Below are 18,115 nucleotides of genomic sequence, written 5' to 3'. Positions count from 1 at the left end.
ACAGCCCAGGGGAAGGGCAGGGCAAAGGTGGTTGTGCTCTGATTTACAGCACCCTCCCGAGGCTGCGTATGGCTTGCACCACAGTTTGGAGCAGCTTAGAATCTCAAAAGCAGCATGTGCTACAGCTACCCTCTTCCGACCCCAAGCACACCCCTTGCACTAGAGCTTATGAGTGGCCAAAGTAGGGCTGCTTATGCTAGCTCTATGCTATGCCTATGATGGAAGAACTTCTCTTCCAGCTCTTAGTAATGCAGTTCAAATTCTTGTGTGCTGCTGGAATGGTGTATAAGGGCTGGGGTGAGAGACAGAATCTATCCCAAGGGCTTTTATCTTCTCAAGCACTTCTGAGAAATGTTAAAAGTCTTCTCTTTCTAAAGCCAGAGTGATAAGTAAATCCATGTGCTGTGTATCCACCTCTGACCTGCAGGACATGCACAGAGATGAGACAATCAAGAATCTTGCACTTCAGAGAAGCTGAGAAAAAGAAGCGGAAAGGCTCTGGTAGGTCCCACCCCATGTCATGTCCATGCCTGCCAATTGTTATCTGTATTACTATGGCACCTAGAAAACTTGATCCAGGCCCAGAACCCCATGGCGCTAGGTGCTGTATAAACACAGACCACAAAGACAATCCCTGTTCCAAAGAGCTTCTAATCAGAACAGACAAGACAGGCAGAGGGTGGGCGAAGGGGTAGAACCCACAAGCCTAGTGAACGGTGGGATGGCTGCAATGGGCAGGTGTCTCAAGTGCTGGGATATTCTTATGAAAAACACTTTTTACAAGTACTTAACAGTGGCCTAACTGGAGATAGCTCTGAACCAAAATCCAACCCCCAAATTTCATAGGGTGTCGGAACAGAAACCTGAATATGAATTTCTCAGATATCTCTACAATGGGCTGATCCAAATTTCCAGATCCAACCCTTCTACTTACCCACCATCTGTGGAAGTTCACAGACCAGACCTGGATATGAATTTGGTGGTACAGACTCAAACTTGCTCCTAATACTTGAGCTGGAAGTGAAAAGCTGTGGGATAAGGAAAAGAAAGAAGAATGTCCTGGCCCGTGAGATTGCTGTAGTCAAAGTTTAATGTGAGACATTTCTTGGCATAACGTCTACCTCACAGGGAGACCTGTAAATATTTCACTAAAAAAATTGTCAGATGTGTTTAGGGCACTACAAGAACAGTACAACTAACAAAATTAAGTGTAGGCACAGGAGCTGTAGAAAGTACAAAGGGTTTTGTGATGGGCCAGAGCAGCAAGCTCCTTTTCAAGTCTTTTTATGTGGCACATTCATTATGAAAATTCTTCAATCCTACATGCAAACAGCTACCGTGCAATGCTTTTGACTAGGTACAATTTGCCTAAGTCCTAGATGTTATCCAGTCCAATCACGCCCCCTAGAGGATGATGAGCCTAATTCACGATCTACTTTCACCAGCTTTTTTCTCACTGACGAAAATCCTCTACCATTCTAGTCTACACACGGGTTTTGGTCCAGTATGACAGTCAGCGAGGGGTGTGATTTTTTTTTTAAATCAAAGTTTTTATATCAGTATAACCCCTAGTGTGGACACAGTTATACTGGTATAAAAGGCCTTCTCATATAGGCATAAGCTGTACAGCACAAGCACCTCTATACCACATCCGCACGAGGGGATTGTACTGCATTAACTTTACCCATGTAATTAAAGTGGCACAACTTCTGTGTACAGATGAGGCCTAACTGACCAATCAGTTTACGAAGCGAAGTCCATTCCCGGCCTCTTCCTAACCCAATAATGGAAGGTTTGTTTCTCCCCGGCCCCTAATGATATTTTTCATTTTGTTCATTGTAATTGAATTAATGTGCAAACAAACACACGCACGCTCTCTCTCTTTGAAATGCTTCACACTCAAAAGACAGGCTTAGTTTTCATATCAATGCACCCAGGGTCACCCTGCCATTGTAATGTACCCTGCAGACTGGCCGATCAAATCAAGCATTTGGGAATATTTATAATTTTTGAAAGACAAGAATTATTTTAGTCCGGGATTTTTCAAAGGCTCTTTAGGGAAATGCAGCCCTAGCCCTCCTGAATTTGAACAGGATTTGGGCCTCTTAACGCTCTCTGACACATTTGAGAAGCCCCGCCTTAATTCTTACAATGCTGAAATCATGCAAACTGATCACTTCTAAAATTTGGTTTTCTAAATGCATACTGTCAGTTCCAGGTCCTAGTGAGTCGAGCCGACTATTTCAACAGGAGCAGAAGCAGCCTCAGAGCTGATCAGGAAACAGATGTGCAAACAGTTACTAACTGATACTGAAATGATCCTTATTTCACCTTCTCAGAAGGTGGGTGCAGGCTGGGAACGCCTGCTTCAGGGAGGCCTGTAGAATGCCTATTGACTACAACGCTCATGTCACTGAGGTAGTTTGAAATATAGTAAAGTAGGTGTTGTGATAAAGTGAGGAGCTCCACATGCCATCCAACACAAGGCATTCCCTTACAGTTGCCTGAAGAGTAAGGTAGACTGCACAGAAGACTGGCTTCAAGTTTGTTCAGTGATTTTGCGTGTTCAAATCTCTCTAAGGTCTTTATCCACCTCAGTCCTTGATGCAGCTAAGCTGAAGAATCTTCACATGAAAACAGCAGCAGCTGTAACTTAGGGCAGTTACAGTAGTTTTACAACTGAGCAGAAATAGCATATTGGGGGAGGCGAAGTCTAAGGTATGTAAGAATCCAGGGCTGTGTGTGTGCCAGCTAAATCTCAAAGTCCTAGGCAAACTGTGCTTGTTGTTTTATCACATGGGAAAAAGTAAACATGAACCATACTACAGCAATTACAGTGGCAAAAGGTGATACATTTCAAAGCATCTTTGAAATTGGTGCTAAAAGGTCATAGAGCTGAGAAAGCACAAGGTCCAGGACAGTTCAACCAATGAGTTCATGGCCAAGTGGGGCTATAAATGTAGGGTTATACACACTACCCTCAAGCCACAGAGACTCTCCCGGTGATGGCAGCGGGATATGTGCCCAAAGATCAAGGTTAGAATATGACCTTCATGTAGTGTCTAAGGTTTTAGTTACCACTATATATTATTTGTTCAGTATCTGCTATAAGTAGGGTTGGCAGAATTTGTTTTTATAATTTCGATGAACAATATCAATGTTTATTTTTAAGCATTTTTTTCTATTTTTATCCATTTAAATTTTCACAGTAGTGGGAAATTGGGAGGGTATCAGATAACTGGGTGGGACATGCAATAATTATTTAATGACAGTAGACACTGATCTCAAAAAATTAAAGCTTTATAACTGTTCAAACATATCAACATCACATGCCAAAATATACAAAGTAAATATCCTTAAATCAAATTCTATTAAGTTCTCAAGCAGCATTTTTCTTTCTTGGTCTATTTCTAAATGTCATTCATTATTAATGGAAATGTTGGGTTGGTTTGTACATGTATGGTGAAATTGATGTTTAGTGACATTTACTGATAAAAATGTGATCCTTCCAAGCCTGGCTTTAAGGAAGAGGTAAATCCCCCTTTTTTAAAAAAAAACGAACACTATGTGGTGTGGCTTTACAAAATGTTGTTGTTCTGTGAAAAATGGTACCCAATAGTGTGTGTGTGTGTGTGTGTGTGTGTGTGTGTGTGTGTGTGTATGTGAGCGACATTTACATGACTTCCCCCACACCCACACCTACACCATCTTGATCATGCAACATCACAAGCAAGGATGATGATCACTAAAACATTCTGTGAGTAGGGGATGAATGGTAGGATTAGACATTGCAAGACCTTAATGTGGCACTGCCATCAGTTAATGTGCCCATTCAGTTTAGTTAGTGGGGGCTTTCAGCACATGGACCCAAATTTTCAAGTATCCTATAAATTTGGTGCCTAACTTGCAATAACATGCACCTGGTTTTTGTAAGTGCTGAGTACCCACTCCTCCCATTGTCATGGGGACCTGTGAGCGCTCAGCATCTCTGAATATCAGATCCATGGTGTCCCAATCTGAACACCGAAAATTTGAGACACCCATAATTGGTGGCTTCTTTTGAAAATATGGGCCATAGTTCCTAGAGTGACTGAATTTGTTAATTGCATTTGCTGGTGACTTTAAAGCTGACACCATGTTTATTAAAACTTAAACCAAGGAAATTATATTCTACCCATTTGTCAGGGAAAGCTGAAGCATGGCCCATACTTCTTTCCTGCCATGCCACAGGTGGAAATGGATTTAGACTATTTAAGTAACTGTCAAGCCACAAGTAAAAATGTAATTACAAAAGTCTGTTTTATAGCACTAATAATACAAACCATGAACAACCCTCCCAACTACGAGATTGTCCTTACAGTTTGCATTTCTATAACACTGGATTTCTTTTTCACCTTTTTTTCTTTCAGAATTTGGTGAGAAAGGTTATTTAAAAACCAGTCTATATCTTGATGGTCTTCAGGCCACTGCATGTACTGACTCCTTTGCACAAAGACTCTAATCGGTTTGTATTTCATCAACTGATACTGAGAAAGTGACCCAACCACAACCATAATGAGGACTTCTTTCAGGTCACAAAAGTATCTGCTCTGGGCAAAATTAAAGGCTTCTACGCACCACCCATCCTTGAGGAACTGCCTTGTCACAATGCAAATAGTCTTCCTGCTGTTCCAAATGGCATCACGGATGTTGGTGATCTGTTCCTCCCCAGGCAGGAAATCTCTCTCTTCAAAGCACAAAGTAAATCTGTTTTTCTCAGAATACTGAGAGTCCAGGTGCTTTAGCAATGAATTTTGGACCCACTCAAAGTCTCTGCTGCTGTAGCATAAATAGGCATCATATTTATATGTACTTTTATCTATTGCTTGCTTACGTTCTTTTAGCAGAGCACCTTTGATGGTCTTATACCAGACAAAACAAGTCCCCCGAAAGTGACTAAAAATAATGACTACTGTTAGGAACATTATCAGAGTGACTGAAGTGAAAATGAACAGTGAGAACTGTAGAGGCTTCTGGAGTTCGTCTTCATTACAGCTATCAAGTGCCACTGAAGAAAGTGGAACCCTTGTGAAAACAGGTGGGAGTACACAGTATGTGTCATTTTCAGAGCCAGCTAAGGTCACATTGGTTTGATTTAACCATGCTGTCCAGGTGTTTAAAGTACAATCACAGAAAAACCTGTTATTTGTTATATCCAGGACACTCAAAGTCATGAAGAGCTCAAGGGCAGGTGAAAGAAGTTGGTTTTCAGACATATTCAGTGTCTTTAGGCTCTCAGGGAAAACACCAGGAGAAAGATAAGACAACTGGTTGGAGGCTAGGTTAAGTCTGTTTAATGATGTTAGACCACTAAAAATATCCTGTGGAAGGGAAGTAAGGTAGTTGTTATTCAGGTGGAGCACCTCTAGTTTGGAAAGTGCCCTGAACACATCCAAACATAAACTTCTGTCCCACACAAGCTTTAACATGTTTTCTCCTAGATCCAAGTAAACTAACTGGTTATTTTCTATAACATCAACACTTTTAACACAATAAGATAAACGATTTTTTCTTAACAAGAGATACTGCACATCTGGAACTTGTAAAAGAATATAAAGATCACCCAGATTGTCCAATCTGTTTCTTTCCAAGTTAAGGAATGTTGCACTTATTCTCTGGTTACCTACAGATACTATCTTATTGTCACTTAAATGAAGAGTGAACATGGCTGGGAAAGAAGGGAGAGTTTTAATGGCATTGTCCCGGAGATCCACCATCTTTAACCTTCTTAAATCCCTGAACGAATTCCCAGCAATTACTCCAATATGATTTTGTTGCAAATCAATATGCATCACATTCTGAAGCCCCTCAAAAGTGTAATCGTACAGCTCCCCCAGAATGTTATATGACAGGTTGAGAGTTCCTAGCTTTCCCAGGCCAAAAAATGCTTGCTTTTGGATCTGATTTATCTTGTTATTGTGAAGATTCAGCAATTCCAGATCACCAAGGCTCTGAAATACATAAGGATTGAGAGAGAAAATAGAACCATGTGAAATATCCAGTAAGCGAACGCCACTTCTTGCTAGCCCTGCAAATGTATCTTGGTCTGGATCCTGGAAGTTCTTAAAGCCAAATCCTGGACCCATTATGTGATAGCTAAGCTTCAGAAAAACAATTGAAGTCCCATTCACAGCTGTGCAGAAGTGTTGCATTATATCTACACCCCAGCCATTACCGCCAAGATCCAGGGTGTCCAGGGCTATGTTTTTGAAAGGATTTCCACACTTGGCCCAGTCCACAGAAATTGAGTAATATAACTTATTAGAATTAAGAATAAACAGTATGAAGAATTTTCCCTGGAAGCTATCAAGGTTTCCTTCACATAAGCTGGATATCCTGTTGTTTTTCAGGTCCACAATTTGCAAGGATTTTAGATGGTAAAATAAGCGATGAGGGCGAAGGCTTTTGATCTTGTTTCCAGAAAGATCCAAATATTCTAAGGAGATCATATCTCGAAGATAGTCTTCTTCCAGAATGGACTCCTCAAGACTGTTGTGATATAACCGGAGTGTATGTACATATGACAACTCCACAAAAGCATCAGGATCCAGATGAAGTATCTTATTGTCTCCTAAATCTAAGAGTCGAAGGTTTGGCAGGTTCCTAAAAGCTGCTTTCCCTATGGTAACAGGAAAGACAAACTGGGTTCCAATTTCCAAAATCTGCAACTGTTCCAGCAGAGGGAAAGAGGATGCATTCACTTGCCTGATTTTGTTGAAACTTAGCAGGAGTGCAACTGTGTCACTGAGCACAGGTGGAACCTCGGTGAGGTTACAAAAATAACACAAAGCATTTTGGCCTTGGGAACAGCAGCTTGTAGCAAATATTTCTTTGGCTACCAGCGACATTCCTAAGAGAAATACTAGATGATGTAACATTGTGATGCTGCATGAAAAGAGAGAGAGAAAGTTGTAAGAACAAAATATAAAATTGGCTGTCTGACCAATAAAGTTTTGTAGCAAAGTTTTAATGCAACAGAATAAAAGACCAACGCCAAGATTTTCAAATGATGAGGGATTTGGGGTGCATGTGTTTTTGAGTATACAATCTGAAACACCTTAAAGGGATCTGATGCTCAGTGGATGGGCTCCAGAAAATGGTGAGCAACCCAGTCTGAAAATCAAGTTCCATGAAAAGTATTTTAAGTTGGGCACCCAAAAATCATTGGTCACTTTTGAAAATCTTGGTCCAAATATTTAACAGTTGCACCACTGATGTGACAACAATGGTACATTAGCCTGAAACTCACTCCTTATTCGAAGTTAGCCAGACTGTTTTTTAAAAGTTTGGATAGTATGGTCAGAGGCTTTAGGTTAACACAAGTATTGAGATATCCACCTACTCTTCTGAACAGTGTAATCACTGCCATGTTCCTCCCCACTCCTCATTGCTATCAGGGCTAGGTCAGACAATTCCAATGGCTAACAATAACATGTCACAATAGTGTCACAGACAAGGCCCTTCCAGAAATAGTATTTTAAAAAATGGTATGCTTTCTTTTTGGAGCACCCATGAGATTTCTGGTCATCAGCTGAGTTACTCTGAATTTAACACAGGAGAGTTTGACTCAGCCATGGAGGTTTAAAAGGAAAAGGCCCATTTGGAGTTTCAGAATCTCTGGGACTATTCCAGTAATGTGAAGTTGTTTTTTATGGTGGGAGCAATGCTTTAAAAGCGTACACAGGAAAGAGGTTGATGAGGAGGATATCGTAATTAAATAGCCCTTAGTAATCAAATCATTCTTATTGCTATTAGTCATCTTAAAATATTCTCCAGTACATATGAAGCTCACAAGAGATCTAGCATATGGTATTAATGTCACTTATTTATTGTGTGAGACAAATCTACTGTTTATAGCCTACTGCTTATTAAAAGGTTACATTTGATATACTGTGGACAGTCAGATTTTGCATAGCAATGCGTGAATGTAACGAATGCATCTAACTGATGTATACTTCGAGGTTTTCCCCACTCTGGATTTCTTCATGCATCCTGTCATCTAAACATCTCTCTTTTAAACTGTAATCTCTTCAGAGCAATCACTGTCCTTATTGTTGCCTGTTGCATAAGACAGAGCAAGTTGTCTGCACTAAAAGGATTACTTGCATGCTTTTTTAAAATATGTATTTACTAAGATTGCAACTACCTGCCTCTCCTTTCTAAAAAGCATTCACTGAAATGTTTGCTTGGCTGACAACCAGCGTAAGAATTTTTGTACCCTACAGCCTAATGTGTTCAAACTTAATAAGCATAAGTTTTTGTCAAACCAAATCCCTCCTGGCCATCTAGTGGTTGCTAAATAAATTTACTTTATAGAGAAAAAGAGAGGCCCTGAGCCAGTAATTAACAAGTAGGTCAATCCCATTAATTGTTATTATCGATTGACTGTACTATTTCACTAATGGCACAGATTGCCCAGAAGCATCACAGGGAGAGTAAATTATTTCAAGATTCTATGCTGAACCTAGCAATAGGTGAATTGCAACAGGTTCAGATTGAGGATCTCAGAAAATGGAGGGGAACTGGGGCAATTTTTGATGGAAAAAGAAATCTCATTTTTACATCAGAAAAATTTTCCAACCCTTTATAGTTTGGCTGCTTATCCAAACTATCAGACATTAAGGAGGTATCCATCAGGCCATGTGTCCTCATACAATCCTGCCTTTATCTCGAGTCTGCTTGCAGGGAGGGGCTAATCGATAAACTGTTTGCTCCTTCAATATTTTCATGGGACCAGTGTCCTCCTGGAAACTTGGACCTTTGTGTGGAATTGCAAGAGTGATGACAATAAGCGACCTTTCCATTCACTCTTGTCACAGGGAGCAGTTCAGAACCACTCCTTGCACCAGAGGTTCTTTCTATTAGCAAAACAATCTACATAATCTAAATCTAGAAGTAGCTGATAGCATTCCTTTAACACAATATAACATGGAAAACTGCACAGAGGATCAGTAAAAATATATTTGTTTAGCCATAAAACTGACTGGGGTCGTGTGTTGCTGGAGCAAGTTTAATTGAAAATCCACAGCGTTTTGCAAATTCCACTAGGAGTCCAACTATTTTTAAATGAATGGCAGCATCAGCTTTATCTCCATAGGGAGTTGAAAAGTATGCATGAGTGGGGTGGAGGGGGAGTGGAAATAATACAGCACAGCATGGGAAGTTCTGTCTCTCTGGGCTTGTCTACAGATAAAACTTGTATTGCTTTACTGCTATACTGTGATAGTTAAATTGGTACGACACCCTAGCGTGTATGTGCATATACTGAGGCCTGATCTACACCTAAAACGTAGATCAACTTAGTTATTCTGCTCAGGGGTGAGAAAAATTCACAATCCGAGAGACGCAGGTAAGCCAACTTAAGCCCTGGTATAGATATCACAAGGTTGATGGAAGAATTCTTCCATCATCCTATCTCCAGCCTTTCAAAGGAGTGGGTTTACTACAGCGATGGGAAACCCTTCCATTGCTGTAGCTAGTGTCTATGCTGCAGCACTTGCAGTTTAGTCATACCCTGATATAGCATACTGGAAGGGGAATAAATTCCCATAGTGGAAGGGGAATAAGTTCTACCAGTGTAAAGAACCTTTATAACAGTATGACTGTGTCCAGAATATGGGATATACCAGTATAACTATGTCTGTAAAAAAAAAAAAATCTCACCCTTAACTGAGCTAGTTAAACTGGTGCAACTTCCAAATGTAGACCAGGCTACTCTTTCTGTTGTTGAAGCAGAAACAAGAATCCATTCTTTGCCCTTTACTGGCGCAATGCGAACTGACCAAAGATTTAGTGTATGTAGAACTTACTGACAGACCAATGCTCACCACACCAATCCATATAATGAGGTTACACAGATGCGTAGGGCTAGAAGGAAGCCAGGGACCCATCATGTCTCTAGAGTCAGATTTGAAAACAGATGGAATTTTAACCTAAAAAAATCCGTTTGGGCACTTATATGGCCCCATCAGGATAGTATCTGAGCACCCAGGATGTTTTGGGCAAACATGTTCCTGCGCCAAAATAACCTTGCAGAAATCCTCAGTACTTGGGACAGTTACTTGGGCTATATATCCACACCAGCCTTATTGAGAAGAGGGATTAATATATTATTTAGACCCATGGCATTGAACATTCCAGATCCATGGCTGCAGGATTTAGACACTTGAATCCAAACTTCATTTTGTTTTCCTGCCTAGGCATCAGAAGGAAATAAAGAAAAAACTAAGACCAGGGGAGTTGGGAATGGGGAGGCTCATGTGACTCCCAGGCCATGCTGTAGTGAGCAATGTACCCTTAGCTATAACAGATGGGTCCTCCCACCATACTGCTCTCCGTGTAGCAGGAAGGGAGCTTCTATAATGAGAAGTGGAGCTTCACCTACCCCTGCCCGTATGACCAACCAATGAGTGTGTAGGTTGAGGCTTCATCTCAATATTCCAGCTCCAGGCTCTGAGTTCCCTCTCAGCAGGGGTTAAACGGGCTCAGTAAAAACAGATCAGGTTGCCTTAGCCTAAAACTGGCCTACTCTACAGCTGTAAGCAGTTTTTGAAACTCAGGGCTTGTCTACATTACCGCCGGATTGGTGGGTAGCGATCAATCCAGTGGGGGTCGATTTATCGTGCCTAGTATAGACATGATAAATCGACTGCTGAGCGCTCTCCAGTCGACTCCGGTACTCCACCAGAACAAGCAGCGCAAGTGGAGTCGACGGGAGCGCATCAGCTGTCGACTTACCGCAGTGACGTAAGTAGATGTAAGTACATCGACTTCAGCTACGCTATTCATGTAGCTGAAGTTGCATATCTTAGGGCATGGCTACACTCAAAACTTCAAAGCGCTGCGGCGGGAGCATTCCCATGGCAGCGCTTTGAAGTGTGAGTGTGGTCACCTCCATGAGGGGATTAGCTTAGACTGCTGGGAGGGCACTGTTTACACTGGCGCTTTACAGCGCTGTAACTTGCTGTGCTCAGGGGGGGTGTTTTTCACACCCCTGAGTGAGGGGTGTAGATCCCCCCCACAGTGGTGTAGATAAACCCCCATTTTAGGTGAACTGGTTTTAAAACTGGTTAGAAGATTTCCCAGTGTAGACAGAAGGAAACACTCTTGCTGACTGTCGTTTTAGGGTAAATTTTGCAGTATGCTGGGCCCTTTGTAGAACCTCAGTGTTCTCCTAAGGGCATCTGAGGAATGAAGGGGGGGAGAAGGGCAGGGACACTGAGAGGAGCACTAGCTAATCTAAAAAAAGGTTTAGATTTGCTGAAGCAAAGCACTCATCATTCCCTTCTTTTAAAAAAGCATCTTATTTATAACCAAAGCATTTGTTCAAAAGTTTGTTTTGTTTTTTAAGCAATGCAGACCTGATGGCTTTTGCCAAGTGTTGCCAATAAAGCTAATTAGATCAGGGAAGGATGTTACCATCCTGTTTGGATTCACATTGTCCCTGCCAATACTTGAGAATGTTTGCTCACTTTTTTAGACAGGAAAGGAAACACATTTGTTGTCTGAAGTGCAGGGTAAATTTTGCATATCTCCCAGAGCCTGCAAATACTGGCAAGACTTTTGTGTGGATTCAGCATTCATCAGCATGTTTACTCTCTGCATATTGGGCAAGTTTCCTTTGAGGATGAGAACTGATAGATCAGAAATCACAACACTTTCAAAAGACAAGCCTGGGAGCTGAAATTCGTAACTTTGCTAGACACTAAAAATCATGGTCTTAATAAAGCCACTGGTTTTATGGCTTACTACAACAATCTGTAACCCACTAACCCCCTTTTTTGTCCTATGACAGGGGTGTTAACAAGTCACTTTGCCTTGAATGGTCCCTAACTGCTTATGCTAAACTATCTGTTCAATCTTGTATTTAGCTCTCAAACTCTCAGTACCTTTCCCAGACCCGAAGAAGAGCTCTGTGTAACTCAAAAAATGTGTCTCTCTCACCAACACCAGTGGGTCCAATAAAAGATATTCCCTCACCAACCTTGTCTCCCTAGCCCTACCGTCGGCTTGGAAGATTTTTCTTTAGTTCCAATGCTAGACGCATTATGAGTTTATCCTGAAGCTGCATGAATGCTGCTGTAACTGGGGCATTTGTATGGAAAACGTCCCAGGTTGTTACAGATAAAGGGGAGATAGGGGAAGATGTTTCAGGTGTTTTTTTCATCTTTAACATATTGGGCTAACTTGGGTATAAGGAACTTAAAATTGCTAGGAGGATGTTTGAGCTGAAGGAAGAAAGGTCAGTTGCAGCAGCCTGGCAGGGGCTCTGGTAACATGCAGGAGTTGGGCAATAACAAATGAAGAAAGAAACAATCCATGCACTGTGCTTGCGCAGTAAAGATGACTGGCATTGTGCTTAAACTAGAAATGGTTAAAAATCCCCACACGGCTAAACCGTGATGGGCAATGAAGGCTGACAGACAAACTCAGAAGTGGTCCAGGAGTATGTGGCATGAGTTCATACACAGCTTAGGCTATGTATTCTCACCTTTGAGCTCCTAAACTGAGACTGAGATGGAAGATAAATAAACTGAGTCCCCAATGTTCTTCCCCGCAGCCTGACCCCAGGCCTTACTTCTCAAACCACTCGTGCTCCCTCTTCTCTCTCTATTGAGTCTGAGTGGACAAGCCCAAAAACATTGAAGCAGAGCTGCAAAAGCTAGAAGAGGCAAAGAGCTGAGTTCAAGGTGGACAACCCTATGCAAAACTGAGTTACTTAATACTTCCATGATGATCACCCTAAAAGTACCTAAAACAGAGGAACAGATTCATTGCTGTGCTGGTGAGTTATTTTGAGAGTGGAACAGACCTGGTGAGACCAAGTCACATGACCTCCGAGGCTAGTGAATCAAAGAAGCTATGAGCCAAAGCAGGAGGGAGGGAGAACTGAGGGGAATTAAATAAACTCTACGATGAAAAAATTTGATGATAATATCAAATTCTATGATGCTGTGACCAGATGGTGAATGTCTCCAAATCAATGTCACGAATGTACCAGGAGAGGGTAATGATAGCATCCTCACCAGCACTGTGCTCACAGAACTTGAATCTGACTCAGTTCCTAATCCTGGCTGCTTTATTTCTCAGAATATTAAAGGATCTTCCTATTCTGCTACCACTATATAGTCAACGTCGTCTTGCTGTTCAGTGTGGGAGTGGAAGACCACTCCCATCGCTTAAATAAAAAAAAAAAAAGAGAGAGAAAATGGAGAACCAGGAAATTATAATATAATTAATCTAACTCCACTCCCAAATAAAATTCTGGAGAACTTGATAAGACATTGATGACAAAAGCTGACAACGGCATTATATGTAATAAGGAAGTCTGCAAAGCTTCTCAAAGAACAGACCATGTGAGACTAACCTAATCTCTCTTTTTTTACATGGCTAGTAAGGCTATTGACAAGGAGATTCTTTATTATGTTGATCTAGGCCATAGGGAACTGATGGGCAGATCCCCTGGGAGAATAACACGAGGAGGAAAGGAGTCCAGGAGAGTTGGCTGTATTTTAAAGAATCCTTATTGAGGTTACAGAGACAAACCATCCCGATGTGTAGAAAGAATAATAAATATGGCAGGTGACCAGCTTGGCTTAACAGTGAAATCCTTGCTGATCTTAAACACAAAAAAGAAGCTTACAAGAAGTGGAAGATTGGACAAATGACCAGGGAAGAGTATAAAAATATTGCTCAGGCATGCAGGAGTGAAATCAGGAAGGCCAAATCACACCCAGAGTTGCAGCTAGCAAGAGATGTTAAGGCTAACCAGAAGGGTTTCTTCAGGTGTGTTAGCAACAAGAAGAAAGTCAAGGAAAGTGTGGGCCCCTTACTGAATGAGGGAGGCAACCTAGTGACAGAGGATGTGGAAAAAACTAATGTGCTCAATGCTTTCTTTGCATATGTCTTCACGAACAAGGTCAGCTCCCAGACTACTGCACTGGGCAGCACAGCATGGAGAGGAGGTGACCAGCCCTCTGTGGAGAAAGAAGTGGTTCGGGACTATTTAGAAAAGCTGGACAAGCACAAGTCCATGGGGCCGGATGCGCTGCATCCAAGAATGCTAAAGGAGTTGGCGGATGTGATTGCAGAGCCATTGGCCATTATCTTTGAAAACTCATGGTGATTGGGGGAAGTCCCGGATGACTGGAAAAAGGCTAATGTAGTGCCCATCTTTAAAAAAGGGAAGGAGGAGGATCCTAGGAACTACAGGCCAGTCAGCCTCACCTCAGTCCCTGGAAAAATCCTCAAGGAATCAATTCTGAAGCACTTAGAGGAGAGGAAAGTGATCAGGAACAGTCAGCATGGATTCACCAAGGGCAAGTCATGCCTGACTAATCTAATTGCCTTCTGTGACGAGATAACTGGCTCTGTGGATGAGGGGAAAGCAGTGGACGTGTTGTTCCTTGACTTTAGCAAAGCTTTTGACATGGTCTCCCACAGTATTCTTGCCAGCAAGTTAAAGAAGTATGAATGGACTATAAGGTGGATAGAAAGTTGGCTAGATTGTCGGACTCAACGGGTGGTGATCAATGGCTCCATGTCTAGTTGGCAGCTGGTATCAAGTGGAGTGCCCCATGGGTCGGTCCTGGGGCCAGTTTTGTTAAGTATCTTCATAAATGATTTGGAGGATGGTGTGGATTGCACCCTCAGCAAGTTTGCAGATGACACTAAACTGGGAGGAGAGGTAGATATGCTGGAGGGTAGGGATAGGATACAGAGGGCCCTAGACAAATGGGAGGATTGGGCCAAAAGAAATCTGATGAGGTTCAATAAGGACTAGTGCAGAGTCCTGTACTTAGGATGGAAAAATCCCATGCACCGCTACAGACTAGGGACTGAATGGCTCGGCAGCAGTTCTGCAGAAAAGGACCTAGGGTTACAATGGATGAGAAGCTGGATATGAGTCAACAGTGTGCCCTTGTTGCCAAGAAGGCCAATGGCATTTTGGGATGCATACGTAGGGGCATTGCCAGCAGATCGAGGGACGTGATCGTTCCCCTCTATTTGACATTGGTGAGGCCTCATCTGGAGTACTGTGTCCAGTTTTGGGCCCCACACTACAAGAAGGATGTGGAAAAATTGGAAAATGTCCAGTGGAGGGCAACAAAAATGATTAGGGGACTGGAACACATGACTTATGAGGAGAGGCTGAGGGAACTGGGATCGTTTAGTCTGCGGAAGAGAAGAATGAGGGGGGATTTGATAGCTGCTTTCAACTACTTGAAAGGGGGTTCCAAAGAGGATGGATCTAGACTGTTCTCAGTGGTAGCAGATGACAGAACAAGGAGTAATGGTCTCAAGTTGCAGTGGGGGAGGTTTAGGTTGGATATTAGGAAAAACTTTTTCACTAGGAGGGTGGTGAAACACTGGAATGTGTTACCTAGGGAGGTGGTTGAATCTCCTTCCTTAGAAGTTTTTAAGGTCAGGCTTGACAAAGCCCTGGCTGGGATGATTTAGTTGGGGATTGGTCCTGCTTTGAGCAGGGGGTTGGACTAGAGGACCTCCTGAGGTCCTTTCCCACCCTGGTATTCTATTATTCTATGATTCTAGTAAAGCTCTTGAAAATAAGGTACAATTTACAGTAAAAGCATGGTTGTTATATTGGCCAGATAAGAAAAGCCTGATTGTCGACACCTTTGTTCTCATGACTAATTGCATTGCTGCTTTCATCTGGATTAGGCCAGATTCAATTATTTATTAACAAAAATAAAGTGCCAAGATTCTTTTCCCCCCTCTGAGCTATCACCTATGCATTAACATTGTTAAATTGCTCTGAATATTCTGGAGCTGAATTTCATCCCAATAATTACAATCTGAAAAAAAATATTGGCCTTAACAGTGTTTTGGGCTATGTACTGAATGCGATCCCCTACTCTCTTCTTAAATGGGCATCATAATACTGAGTTTAGCTCTAATATACAGTAGAACCTCAGCATTATGGAAACCAGAGTTACGAACTGATCAGGTAATCACACACCTCATTTGGAATTGGACGTACGCAATCAGGCAACAAACAGCAGAGCTGGGCGGAAAAGCAAATACAGTACTGTATTGTAAAAAGAAAAGGAGTACTTACGGCACCTTAGAGACTAAGGCATTTATTTGAGCAAGTGAGCTGTAGCTCATGAAAGCTTATGCTCAAATAAAGTTGTTAGTCTCTAAGGTGCCACAAGTACCCCTGTACTCCTGAAGCCCACTTCATCAGATGTATAGAATGGAACAAATAGTCAGAAGATAGATCGATAGATATATACATGCAGAGAACATGAAAAGGTGGAGTAAGAGGCTAATTAATTAAGATGAGCTATTATCAGCAGGAGAAAAAAACTTTTGTAGTGATAATCAAGATGGCCCATTTAGACAGTTGACAAGAAGGTGTGAGGATACTTAACGTGGGGAAATAGATTCAATATGTGTAATGACCCAGCCACTCCCCATCTCTATTCAAACCCAAGTTAATGGTATCTAGTTTGCAAATTAATTCAAGCTCAGCAGTTTCTCGTTGGAGTCTAGTTCTCAGCTAGTACCTGTAGACAGGTTTAGAGCCTGGAACAGTAAAGAAAGCATAACCAGTCTTGACTGCTGTATGGAAGGGGCAACTGAGGCACATCGCCTCATGGCATTAACGGCTAAATGCCAAGACATTTTAAAAGATATTGATATCTGCATTATTTATACAATGCTATACACCACAATGTTTTCAGGCAACCTGGGAACAGAAACCCAGAACTTTGCAAAAACACTGATGGATAACATTACAGTGTTTGGGAACACTTGGAGGTTGTATATTGTAGCCCATAGGATTATTTTGCTAGCTATTATATTTTACTAATCCAGCCGGCAGTATCAATTAATATGTTTCTTTTTCTGAAATTAATCCATTTTATTTTATCAGTATTAATTCCTTGGAATTTAGGATATGTTGAGACATGTATTTCCTAATAAGTTTTGCTGAAATGCAAGAAGCCTACTGGTCTGTAGGATCCCGATCTGCTATATAGCAAAAAGTATAATCAGTTATAAATATGTCAGCATAAAAGCTGGCAACCTTTGGCACAGATAAGAATGGTCTCTGAACTTTGGGGAACCAAAGGGAGGAACTATCCACATCACATCACAGGTTTATCCGACTTCTACAACTGGTTGGTAATCACAGGGTACACCACAACTTGGAGGTCATCAAGAGAGCCTAGGCTGGCAGTTTTGGGAATGAGATAATACTTATTAATATATTTAGAAAGTAGGTGTCATAATCCACTAACCTATAAGAGAAGGGTACCCATAAAATTCTTAGGGTATGGAAATAAGGTCAGGATTACATAGGTCAGGATCCTATAAAATACCTTGTAAGAGAGCTCTTCGGGAGTCGACTCTATTCTAAAATTCTTCCTTTGATTCATTCATTCATTCATTCCATTCAGTTCTCCTATACTCTATAGACTATCTATTCTATTGTCTATCATGCTATTAGCTTAGCTTGCGCAGTATAGTATAACTACTCAACATTCCTAATCATTGGGGAAGCCAGCACCATCACGTAATCGGGCATGCCAGGAGCGAGGCTGGTCCTTCACCTCCTATTACCGTGTCCTCAAGGAAGGGTGTGAGTATGTTAGGTTAAGGTTAATAATAGAAATGGTACCACCAGGAGTTTTGGAATTCTTTACTGTTTTGCAGTTATAAGTTTCATTGCATTTCTTATTTTTATGTTAATTTCAATAAAGGTTTTATCAATTTGGTATTGTTCTCAGTGTACTTGTTCTTGTTAAGCACCCCGAGAATCCTCTCCCGTTATAGAACTCATTGAGTTCTCGAACTCTGTAGCCTGAATTGGATAACCTATAAATCTTCTGGTCAGATGCGAGCCATTAAACTAACCCATTAAATTCTGGTCAACAATAGCCAAAGCCGAAAAGGGATTTTAGATACACTACCTCCGCATTGGTCAGTGACCAACCCTCTGGCAGTAAACTCAGGGAGAAGGTGTGATGTTTCACTCCATATTCTTTATGAAAATATGCTTATGATATGGATATGACATAACAGATCTACTTCATGCAAGATAACTCATGTA

The 18,115-nt window shown here is 41.5% G+C and overlaps 1 protein-coding gene across 2 annotated transcripts in view; it reads right to left on the bottom strand.

Annotated features, from left to right (window-relative positions):
• Positions 1-3,314: 3,314 nt before the first annotated feature.
• Positions 3,315-18,115, bottom strand: part of TLR5 (toll like receptor 5) — a 31,655-nt gene continuing 16,854 nt past the window's right edge. For both annotated transcript variants that reach the window (XM_073338781.1, XM_073338780.1), the window contains exon 3: positions 3,315-6,924. In XM_073338781.1, coding sequence (XP_073194882.1) covers positions 4,341-6,917 — 2,577 coding nt within the window. In that variant the 5' untranslated portion in view covers positions 6,918-6,924 and the 3' untranslated portion in view covers positions 3,315-4,340. The remainder of the gene's footprint in view (positions 6,925-18,115) is intronic.

The sequence above is a fragment of the Lepidochelys kempii genome, chromosome 3 (genome assembly GCF_965140265.1).
Source record: "Lepidochelys kempii isolate rLepKem1 chromosome 3, rLepKem1.hap2, whole genome shotgun sequence".
Taxonomy (NCBI): Eukaryota; Metazoa; Chordata; order Testudines; family Cheloniidae; genus Lepidochelys; species Lepidochelys kempii.
Note: the sequence above shows the minus strand (reverse complement) of the source record. Positions and strands in the feature narration are given on the sequence as shown.